The sequence below is a fragment of the Cyanistes caeruleus genome, chromosome 1, assembly GCF_971803275.1.
Source record: "Cyanistes caeruleus chromosome 1, bCyaCae1.hap1.1, whole genome shotgun sequence".
In the NCBI taxonomy this organism is placed as follows: domain Eukaryota; kingdom Metazoa; phylum Chordata; class Aves; order Passeriformes; family Paridae; genus Cyanistes; species Cyanistes caeruleus.
In genome coordinates, this window is record NC_141701.1 from 9,171,322 (window position 1) to 9,183,406 (window position 12,085).

At 39.0% G+C, this 12,085-nt stretch overlaps 1 protein-coding gene and 1 long non-coding RNA gene across 3 annotated transcripts in view; one reads left to right on the top strand and one right to left on the bottom strand.

The window, feature by feature from the left end:
- KCNQ3 (potassium voltage-gated channel subfamily Q member 3) overlaps positions 1–11,667 on the top strand; it is a 190,552-nt gene extending 178,885 nt beyond the window's left edge. For both annotated transcript variants that reach the window (XM_023921410.2, XM_086878746.1), the window contains 4 exons: positions 845–976; positions 2,720–2,818; positions 4,500–4,584; positions 5,458–11,667. In XM_023921410.2, coding sequence (XP_023777178.2) covers positions 845–976; positions 2,720–2,818; positions 4,500–4,584; positions 5,458–6,195 — 1,054 coding nt within the window. In that variant the 3' untranslated portion in view covers positions 6,196–11,667. The remainder of the gene's footprint in view (positions 1–844; positions 977–2,719; positions 2,819–4,499; positions 4,585–5,457) is intronic.
- Positions 694–9,444, bottom strand: LOC147655289 (uncharacterized). Its single transcript, XR_015283745.1, has 4 exons — positions 7,579–9,444; positions 5,342–5,569; positions 4,767–4,955; positions 694–4,056 (listed from the first exon to the last, which is right to left on the bottom strand). It is a non-coding gene; the product is annotated as an uncharacterized LOC147655289 (long non-coding RNA).
- Positions 11,668–12,085: the final 418 nt, after the last annotated feature.

The following is a 12,085-nucleotide window of genomic DNA, read 5'->3' on the forward strand; positions in this document are numbered from 1 at the left end:
AGAGAACAGCAATTTCCCAGTTCAGACCAACAAGTACTTGGAGACTCTAATGAGAAAGCAAACATCCAGAACCCAGGTCTAAACCAGATGAAGATTTCATTATTTAAATAAATTTCTTCTCTTGGTTTAATCTACCAAGATATATTAATTTAAAGCAATGTATAAACAGAAAAAGATGAACAAAAGAATGCCAAACATTTTTTAAGTGCTCTGTCCAGCAGTGGTCCTTGTTATAAGAATTCTGTTACTAGTTACTAGGTCATTTTCTAACAATAGCAATAGTAACAGCAATCATATTATTATCATTACAACAATAATAATGTGATACTGCTGTTTTCTTCAAGGATACTTCAGGCAGTTCTAAAAAGTTTTCACATCTTGACAACCTGAACTGCTGCTAAATTTTCAGCTTCCGTGTTTATATCTAATTAGCATTTCCTATCCAAAACTTTCCCAGCTGAAAAATTAAAACCAATATGAAAATGATTCAGCATTGCATATACTATAAATTTGCTTTATAATAGGCTGAAGCATAAAATAAACAGCTTCAACTTCACAGCTTCAAAATCTCCTGTGACTTGTGTTGTTCAAAGTCGAGCTCCAACTGTGATTCTGAAGCTTTAAACCATTTCTTTTAGACTATTAATTATGCAAAGCCAACTATTATAAATTTTCAAATACGGTATGATATTATAAATTCTTTGTTTGTATTTTATTGCCTTGCTTAGAAATAACACACTCAATTTACAAACACTCAGAGAATTCACCCATATTTTTGATAAAACTGGAAATTTTCATAGTGGAATTATACAAGAAATTAATATTTTTTCTGTTTATTATGCAGAATACTACAGTTTCGTCTCTATAAAAAAAAATTCAAGGAGACTTTGAGGCCTTATGATGTAAAGGATGTGATAGAGCAATACTCAGCAGGGCATCTTGATATGCTTTCCAGAATAAAATACCTTCAGGCAAGGTAAGAATCTTCTGGTAAGTGGGGGAAATGTATAGCTTTGCTGGCAAAATAAAAAATTGGCCTATTTGTGTACAAGGCCACCCAGAAACTACACCTTTGCACAATGTAGCTGGTCCATGAGAAAATCTTTTCCCAAAGACAGAAGGCAAGTGAGTAGCTAGCAGGGATAGCTGGAGGGAGAGACCACTGGCTCAGATTTAGAACAAGGACATGAGAGTTAAAAAATCCTGTGAATTTTTCTTGATGGTTGCCTTATTTGATCAGGATCAAATTTCTCTCCTTCTCCCCATTTTACAGATGATAAATAAAAGCAATAGTTGCTCTCCATGAACTTTTCTTTGGGTTGGATTCTCTGATGACCTGTGCCTAGTGAAGCATCCCATAAAAGTATAAAAATACATCAACGCAGAAAGTTTCACTCAGGTGTAATTGACCTCTGGAAAAAAGTTGGAATTTCAAGCTTCTGTGATTGTTCAGGTGCAATCTGCATCCACAGCTGTTTCCTCACACAAGTGGTTCATTGCGATGCGCTTAGGAGACACAACTACAAAACTTTGTGCTGCTGATCCCCTGAGCCATGAGCCCGGGTCAGAGCTCGGGGCTGTAAACGTGTGTGGGCCTGAGTGCAGGTGTGTGTGCAGATGTGTGTGCAGATGTGTGGAGCTGTCTGTGCTCACACCTTCCCTGAGGCCCTCAGTGACTCTGAACAACAAAATGCCACGCGAACACCTTCATTTCTCTCAAGAATGGACTGAGGGAGGGCATCTCTTGCTGCACATTTGGGCCTTTTCTGGAGTTACCTTGGCTTTGAAAGGCTGCTCTGATCTTTCTGCTGAACTTTGTAATTTCTTATTTCAAAGTGATTTTCTATGCACTGGGCTATCTTTTTCTTCAAGTATATAACATGTCTGTCAGCAGTGCCTGGGGATCAAGCCAATATCTAGCTAGCTTTGTGAGGCTTGCCTGGAGCTTTTTCAGCTTCCATTTACAAAACTCCATGGGGCACTGTGAAACCATGCAAAGTTGTCCAATAATAGAGAAAACTGCTCTGTGGACTAGTGCTGATTGATATGTGGACATTTTGGGAGGGTGGGCTGAATAAACAGAGCACCTGAGCAGTTGGACATGACAAATGAAAGAATATTTGATATAGTAAAAGAGCATACTTGCATGTGTTGGAGTATTCCAAACAATCTTTCTGCTTTTGTGCCAAATAAAATATCGAGTAGACTTCCTTGCGCGACTTCATTTAAAGTTTGTATGTTTTTCAAGCAAAAAGAATAATTAGTAAGGACTAAAATATTGCTGACAATTAGAAACAACAACTGACAGAATGTTATTGGTTTATTAGGAATGTCAGAAATTCTGCCTTTTGCCAAGTTCTGATTTTCATTACCCTGCACAAAATCTGATAGGTCTTCTGACGTTTTTAAGAGTAGCTGCTATTGGCTATTTTTTGACAATCATGCTGTTTGGTTCTTTTGAAGGAAAAAAAGTTGTGTTTCAAATGTTGAAGTCTGGAAGAGCTAGAGCATTATTTAATTACCATTAAATTGCCAGGTAATTGCAATTCAGTGCATTGATTGTGACTCAAAAGAGAGCAGACCCATCACAACCCTCAATATATTCCCACATCAACACATGCTTCCTTTTTGAATCTTTGCTTCAGAGATGCACAGCATATTCTGTCACGTGTTAGCATTTGGAGATGGACTTACACAGTTGCTCTTTTCTTCTTTTCAGAGTAGATATGATTTTTACACCTGGACCTCCTTCTACTCCCAAGCATAAGAAATCCCAAAAGGGAGGAGCTTTTTCTTACCCTTCACAACAGTCTCCCAGGTGAATTGTTTTATACCTAGTATTTAGCACAGCCCAACGCAGAAATAAAAAGTTAATTCATTTCAATAAGTTTTGTTCATCCACAGTTATAGTAATGATACTGAGAGGATATGTTGCTGTGAGATACATGTGGATAAACATTGAGCCAGAAAGTCGCTGGCTTCCCTAAGAACATTGTGGGACAGAAATCTAAACAGTGGCTTCTTAATTGTCCAGCTCAGCTCCTCCATAGTTTGAAAATATGGTTTTAAATTAAATACATACATTTGAGTGCTGATGTGCTAATTTTCTAACATTTAACTTGTATACCCCACTTAAAAGCTCAATAAAAATCACTAACAGTTTGAAAGTAAATTAGTTATCTCCCTGAAGTGCCCACCAAATGGCAAGCAGAGATTTTTAATTCTGCTGCTTTTAAACCAGTGATTGATGAGAGAGACTCAAAATAAAAATAAATTGTAATAACAGATTTCTGGGTGTGCAAGTTGCACTACATTATTGTATTGCTGCATTCCACAGAGGAAAAAATTAATAATAAATGACATTTCCCCTGTTGTTTACAACTATCAATCTGTCAATAAATATCTATCAAGAACTACACAAGACCATCAACAATCTGTCCCCAAAGCTGTTGTGGTTGCTCAGAACAAAAGCAATCTTACAGAAAATAAATTATCCCACGCATGGAAAAATCTGAAACCACATAAATGTGAAGACAGAGACCTAAGTATAGGGAAGAGGCAGTGATCATCTGGGGAGGAAAGCAGATTGCAAAAACTGCATGGGCCCATCTCACCAGTAACCCAGTGTGGAAAACCCAAAATGTTTTAGGTTTAGATTTTGCTCTAGTACAATTTGTTCACAGCTAGATTTTGGATTTTATCAGGAAAGAGAAGAACAGGCCATGTTAAAAGTTTTAGAGTATATTTGTTCCAAATCGTGTTAAAGAGCACACTTATTGTTTTTCTAGACTTTGGCATAGGTTATGGCAAGATACTGATTCATTTGGCATAGGTTTAAAACCATTTGATAAAGCTTTAACTTGATCATGAGCATCCAAGATCCCATGAAGTTCTAAATCAAGCTTTTTATTTAGAGATCATCTTCTTACCTAATGAATTTCATCCATCTGATGGACAGGCAGGAGGAAATTGCATAGATGAAAACCTGTTCTGGAATCAGGTTTAAATCTCCAGACCAGACTGTCTCTTTTCAGCATTTCCAATCTCAGACTCTTACTATTTGATTTAATGAAATTGAGAAAAAAAACACACTCATCCTTGAAACTCAGATTCAGTCTCCAAAGAAATTAATTATAAAGAATTAGATTTAAAAACACATGGCCATCTGTAGACCCACTAACAGCACAATCTCAATAATTTTCACAAACCTGAAAGTATTCCAACAAAGTAGAGATTAATTTAAATTTTTTGAACTTCTGAGGCTTTTTAATCTTTATCTTAAATTTGAAAAACAAAATTTAAAATCTAGATTATATATTTTAGGAATGCATTAGCATCACCTAGAACAGACTTTCAATCCTGTTTGTATAAACATCTAAAAAGGCTCCAAAGATCTATATGAATAAAGCAACAAGATGGAAATTCTGTTTTCTGATATAAATTTCTTATTGTGCTGCAAAGAAATACTGAACACTAATAGAGTTATTAATTCATTATAGAAATGAACCATATGTAGCCAAAGCATCTACAGCCGATACTGAAGACCAAAGTATGATGGGAAAATTTGTTAAAGTTGAGAGGCAGGTAAGTAATTTCATGACAATGACAGAGGCTGAGGTGCTTGTTCAGAAATGACAGAGCTGACATGAATTCTGCATGACTCTGGCTGACCCAGGCAGAATTGTGCTGGTGCTGGTGGAGACTTACAGAGATCTTGTTCTAATGATCACAAAACTGTTGAGTTTTTCATGGAAGAATTTACTTACCTGGGAAGTGTACCTTTTGAAACTTGTTAAAATTCAGTATCACTGTGTGTGGCAGAAGATCCTAACCATGATGTTGAAGTGGGACTTTTTAATTCCTGTAACTTCAGTACTTATCATATCTGGTGTTTCATGAGAGCAAGTCCTTTTCTTGCAGGGTCTGGACTCAAAATGATTGTCTGTTCTTGGGTCCTATCCAAAAGAGAAAGGAAAATAGTCTTGATATGTAACCCTGGTGTTGTGGGACTATTAGGTGGTGTTAGGTCATAGGTTGGACCCAATGATCTCAAAGGTCTTTTCCAAACTAGATGATTCTCTGATTAACAGTTAGCAAGCAGGTCTGTAGGCAAAGGTAATTCCATATATTGTATTTTGGTAATAGCTATTTAGCACTGATATCAAGACTTTGTCACATTATAGAGTCCTGATAGATAAAGTACTGTTAAATATCCGGCAAGTCTAATAAGTTTTTGGCACAGTTCATAGGGGTGGGTCTTCTTGTTCTGGGGCAGTTGGAGGATAAGCTGTCATCCATCTCAGCACAGCTTCTGAGGGAAGGTCATGGTTATCATACGTACCTCCATGACCAATAACCATGGCAGCACACCATTGCTAGGGGCAGTGCACGTATGGAGGTGTGGACTTTGTCTGAACAACTGACTTGAGGCAATATCATGACATTGGTATTTTTCAGGTAAATGACATGGGGAAGAAACTGGATTTTCTTGTTGATATGCATATGCATCATATGGAACAGCTGCAGATACAAGTTGCTGAGATAAGTCCATTGAAAGAAACCGCTTCTCCTGCAAGGGAGAAGAGAGAAGAAAACAAATATTCTGAATTAAAAACAATAATATATAAATACACTGAGCAGTGTTCTCGTGAAACTCCTTACAGCTTCCAGCAGGTTCCAGTCAACAAAGTCAGCCCCTATGGTTTCTCAGCAAGGGGTCACATGGCTCACTCACAACCTTTATCAATAGGTGGGCAAAACTCTGGCAAACTGCAAGCCACACCTTCCTCAACTTCATATGCAGAAAGGCCAACAGTTTTGCCTATATTTACATTAATGGACTCCCAGGTTAGCTACCACTCCCAAGGGGACCTGCAAAGCCCTTACTCAGATAAGGTGTCTCCGAGGCAGAGAAGGAGCCTAACGAGAGACAGCGATACTCCACTGTCCCTGCTCTCCGTCAACCATGAGGAACTGGAGCGCTCCCCGAGTGGCTTCAGCATCTCCCAGGAGAGAGACGACTTCCCGTTCGGCCCCAACGGGGGATCGGCGTGGATGAGAGAGAAACGCTACCTAGCAGAGGGGGAGACAGACACAGACACAGACCCTTTCACACCGAGTGGCTCCATGCCTTTGTCCTCCACAGGGGATGGGATTTCAGATTCAATATGGACCCCGTCAAACAAGCCAGTTTAAAAGTGCGTGTGGGGGCAGTCACTGGTTGACTTCTCCTTGTAATGTAAGCATACTTTGTATATCTCACTTACTCTACACCCAAAGCTTACTAGTTCAAAACACCAATGGCTGCATAAGATGCATGTGATATTAGTGGTAGTCATTCTGCACCATTTCATACAATTTACTAATGCAGTTTTTTTCATGCTACCAAAACTAAGGAGCTTAGTTTTGAGCATGGTTTGCATGACTTTGCCCTATATAAATGGTACAGCTGATTTCTTCCATGATACATATCTAGCTGGTACTCTTCAGTACAACAATGGTGAATTGATAACAGACAAGATACAGTGGTCCTTGCAACATTTTGTAAACAGAGCAGCAAAATAAAAAGATTTTCAGGAACAATATCCCTTTGTGGAAACAAAATGTCTGAATCATTTTCCAGTATAAACAAATCGATCTCTAATCAACCAAGCCAAGAATCTCTAATATCAAGAGCAGGGAAAAAGCTGGGTTAAAGGATGACCTTATTGAAATGTTTTTTTGAATTAAATGTTTCTGATGTGATCTCTTATGTAATTACCCCTGAAATACAGTGTTGAAATTAAATTAAGGGTAGGATTTTAAATCATCAAAGCCACCTCCTGGGACTGATCATAGGTATTTATTTATTGTAAAATGTAGATAGAAATCCCTCAAACTACTTTTAAAATCTTCACTAGTGTTTATAAAATTGCTCAAAGTAAGATTATAATGCTTTTTTTTAGAAAATATTTTGCTAAGTCTGTTTGCTATTTATGGGGCCAGATTTTCTTTGTTACAAAAATAAGGTTGTTCAGTGTAGGAAACTCCAGGTTTATACACTCCACTCTTCTATTGACTTAGGTGCTGTTAAGTAAGATGCATAATGTAACTCAGCCTCAGTTTCCCAATCTGTTAATCAGGAGTTACGCTTCCACACATGCTCACAGGTTGAAAGGCTCAATTCTCTCATATTTGCCAAGTGCTTTGAGCTCCTCAGATGTGCAGAAAATTGCTATTTACTTCCCTGCAAGTCCTACAGTGTGAGATGCTGCTGGGATCTGTTTCTCTCTGTTTACCTTTTCTCTTGGAAATGGAGTGTTCCAAATCCATGGATGTGTGCTATATTTAAGATTAATGTATAAATAAATAATCACCATTTTTGTCACATGTCCCCGAGCAACAGAGAGATAAGTACACTCCCTAGGCCTCAGCCAAATATTTTTTAATGGAAGCTGATAATTATTGAGAAGGAGGAGATCAGGAAAATCGTTGGATTACTGGAAAGAAATTAATCAAAGAGTTCACCGCTACAGTGGGAATGTAGTACCTATAAAGCTAGTGAAACCAATATATCCAAATATCCTATATAAGTCTTACCTGGTGTCCATGAAATGTCCAGCATCTATGTGATGTCCAGCTTGATGGCTGTACACTCTTTACAGCTGGTGGGAAATGAAGGAGTCAGTGAGCACAGGGTGCAGGAACCAAGGCACACACCAACTTTAGGATGAGATTAATCTCACTTTTAACTCTTTACCTTAACCAAGTTATCTACAATGACCAAATGTCTACCAATTTCAAAGAAAGCAGAGGGTGACTTGCTTAGATATCAGGTGATCAGAGTCCACACAATCAGTGTGAAGGCTCTCACCTCTCCCACACTGATCCAAGGTGCAGCCTCTCTGCCATGGCTCAGCCCCACCTCATGTCCAGAACAACCCCTGTCACCCCACACAACAACTTCCCCACTGTGGCCAGGGCCCTGACCAGCAAAGATGCAAGGATTTGGCCCAAACAAGATGTTGGAAAAGGGATTTTCTGTAGAGACTGCTTGTATTACACTGCAACTGCACAACTGAGCATCCTTGGCTCACCCAGTCAGAGCCAAGAACATGCACTGGGCTTCCCAGTGCTCACTGGGAATTGCACAGCCCTGGATAGAAAGCACTCCAGTGGGCAATATTTTGCTGGGTTTTTCCAACCATAGCAAACTTTTGGTTTAATTCCTCAGTATTGTGAACATTTCATAACAGTCATTCCATCCAGGGAGCTTCTGTTCTTTCCCAGACGTGGGCATTGCCTTCATCTTCACTCTTTGTTCTCCATTGGAAGAGACATCTAAAGGATTAGGATCTTCTTAATCTGATTCTTCAGCTAAATCATGATTCATCCTTCTGGGATGGATCTTCAGGGAGAACAAATTGCAGTTGTTACTGGATTAAATACTGCAGACCAGTTACATCCTTTGAGCCTGGGCTGAGTCCATGGAGCTGTTTTGAAGCCAATAACTATGATGATATGAGGCACAATTTTGGTAATTACTTAATTGACAAAATAACATTGACCTGAAAGATAATCTGTGTTTGGCACAGTTTTGTGGCTAAATTTGCAAAGAATAAAACTAAATTACCAAAGTGTAATTTGTTATAATTTGGCACATTCAGAATTTGGCCTTTGTGATTTTTGGAAATACCTGTATTGTACCTGTTGCAGATTTTCTAAAATAGTAATAGATACCTGTGGCAACTTGTGAGATTTAACCCTCACATGACAAGAGAATGGAAAAGAATGAGAAATTATTTTAACGTTGCTACAGCTCTGAAGTTGATGTAAGTATGTGCTAGACAGGCTTCCTTCAGTTTTCCTGTATGTCAAGGGCCTGTCATCCCTACTGATTTCCTCTGAGTTTGGTCCTTCTTTAAATACTTTCTATATCTAAGAAATCAAAAATCAAGGCAGCCAAAAACAGGTGCAGTCTGATCAATTTGTTTGTGACTGTCCTTGACAGTGGCTATGCCATGCAGTTCCCTGTCCAATTCCCACTGAAATTCTTCAGTTCAAGTTTCTGGTCTCTTCCATGACATATAAAAGGATTCTTTTATCAGTATAAACCCAGTTGAAAATCCATAAATAACCTCCACGTAAAGGTATCTTCTTTCCAAGAGAAAATCCAAGCAAGGGCAGAGACTTGGATAAATATTCACCTGCTCACGGAGTACAGCCCCAGAGAAAGCAGGATTTGGGCTGCCCTGCACTCTGCACACTTAGCAGCTGAATTGTCTTGAGGTTAGTATTTTCTCTGGCCTGCAGTCACCAATTTGCAATGTGCATCTTAATGGTGTCAGGTCAGGTATTTGTAGCCACATCATGAAATACTTAATGATTCCAGAAAAGATCTGCCTCTTCTTAAAAAGCACTGGCAATATACTCAGCAAGATCCTCTGCAGTAGATATCTTTTGGTCCTGTGAAAGAGATCCAAGAAATGAGACAGTCATATCTGATTAGCTTATTTTGATATTTATTTTTGTTTCTTAGCACTGAAACCTGTCACTGCCCTGTTCATGAGGGTGCTGTTCTTAGCAGCTCTCTACCCTTTACCTCATCAGGATCAAAAATAGGACATACATCAGTTCTGCTGTCTGTGCTGACAACAGATACATGTCGAGGTGTCACCAGCAAGGTGAGATCTGGAGACCATCCCTGATCTTGGATGTGCACACAAACTTCATCAGACTCCAGTCAGGGTGAGTCCAGGGGGTGCATCCACCCTGGAACTGCAGTTTATGTGCTGGCCATAGATACTGGGCAAAGCAAAATAAACTATGCATGATCCCAGCAACATTAGGAAGGTCAAGACATGTTTCCACACACAAGGAGTCTCTATTCACAATTTGAGAAAGGCATCTGGGTCAATAATAGTCTTCTTAATAGGAATTAATTAGATTCATACTTTCTTCTGCATGATGTTTCAGTTTAAGAATTATCAATCCTCTTAGGGTCAGATCTTTCTAGCATCTCTACTGACACTAGTACTTTGCATGTACATAATATTAAAAAGTATTAATGACTTTGATGACTCTCATCTCATTTCAGGCCTTGAGGTATTTTTTGTAATTTGAAATTGTGGAGCTTTTCTCTGCTCTCCTTGAAGTAAATTAGAAACCTTCTCGTAGTGAGGCACTGGGAGCAGGGCTGGGTTCTAATCTCCCTTTATTTATAAATTTCCTTCTGAAGGACAGCACTGATCTGGAGACATTTTTCTTGGCTACATTCTGAGAGTGATTTTCAGTCCCTAACCAGTGCCACATGTCTGGAAGTTTTCAAAAAGGTGAACCTGTGTTTACATTGTGTGCCTCTCTTTGTAGGATTATTATCAATTAAGCTTCCTAAATTTAGATGCAGACTGGGGCTATTAGATTAAGGCAAAAGTGAATGTTTAGTTGAAATATGAAGGAATGATAAATGTGGCTTATGCTCTACTTAAGGAGTTGGCACTTTAAAAAAAATAAAATCTAGTCAGGTGATGGCTGTTGTCCTTGCCTTGGCTTTTCCCTGCCCTGAATTAATCAGTCTGGCTCCTAACAAAATAAAAGGGAATTCAACCCACAGAGAGATTGATTAAAAAGTCCCTAAACAGACTTTGGCTGTATTTGCTCTGTTTTTATCTGTAACATTGCTGCATTATTATGGTCCAGAGTGGAAATTACTTAAATTTTTTCTGCTTCAACTGGTGGCCCATGAGCGCTGCAAACTAAAGCCCCCCTGAGCCTGGGGGTAGTGGGGCTGCTGCCTTGTGGCCTCCAGGAGAGTACCGAGGTCCAAGCAGTTTGCAAGATCACAGCCTAAAGCAATCAGAAAATGCAGAGTGAGGAGCACTCCTCCCTGCTGGGAGCCCAGCTGCTGCAGAGGTGTCACATCTGCTTAGGTAAGAACGAAATCCGTCCTGCTCACTGCAGAGCATGTGAGGAAAGAGCTGGATCTGGGTTCCTTGCACCCCACAGCCCCCAGCACTAAGCTCTAGGTGCCTGAGAGCTGCAAACCTAAATTGCCTACAGCACCTCATGAATTTGGTGGGATGTCACTTTTTCAGGAGCACAGCTGGATGTGAGTGTTCAATTTGAAGATTATTGTAAGAGGTGCAGAGGAAAAGGGGCATTTTCAAGTGTTTTTAGCTGGGCACTCTGGGAATGAAGATCCTGGGTATCACTTTTCCTTCTGGATTTTAGGCTGAAAGATTTGACCCTCCCCAGTTCAGCTTTGGGTATCTTCCCTCTGAAGTTAACTGAAGCAAAATACTGAAAATGGGATCCTATTCCCATCATGAAGAACACTCTGAGACTGAAGGTTACACAGCCTACTGCATTTTGTTTTCTAGTTATAGCATCTTATTATTACTAGTATTTGTGCCTTGCTCACTGAAATCTCCATGCTACAAAGATGCTTTTCAGATTCTGGCTGACAAGGGAACACAACTTTTATACAAGTGGCCTTTAGTGCTCTTTATAATATTATTTATTGTAATTTTTAAACTGTATGTGTAATTTCTATTCTGGCACAATCCAATATTTGAACAAATTTAATATGTTTATTTCAATATATTATGCAAACAATACTTCTTAACTGATTTTTTTTATGTTCTGTCTTTAAAAACTGCACCACTTATTAATAAATAGAAATTTCAATTATGATGTGGATGGATTTATTTTCATTTAAATTTCAATACCCCCACACGTATTTAAAGAGTACATTGTCTAATGTACCCTCAGCAGAGACATTGGTAAAGACATTTTTGACTTCATCTAGGCAGGACTAAACTCATCTAGAAGTAGGTTTTACGTGGCTTCCACAGCCAGCCCTGCCAACACAGAGTAGATCCCATTATTTGTGACATCTTTTGATTTAGTGGCCATGTAATTTATATGGCTTTGAGCATATGTGTGGGGGAAAATGAGAAGTAGGGGGAAATGCATTCATAATGGAGATATTCATGTGCTCAAATATTATGAAATTGCAAACAAAATATAGAGAGAACACAGTAATGGCACAAGCATGGTCAGAATACCCCCTGCAGGGAATTTGCTTGAATTCTGCCCCTGGTTCTGT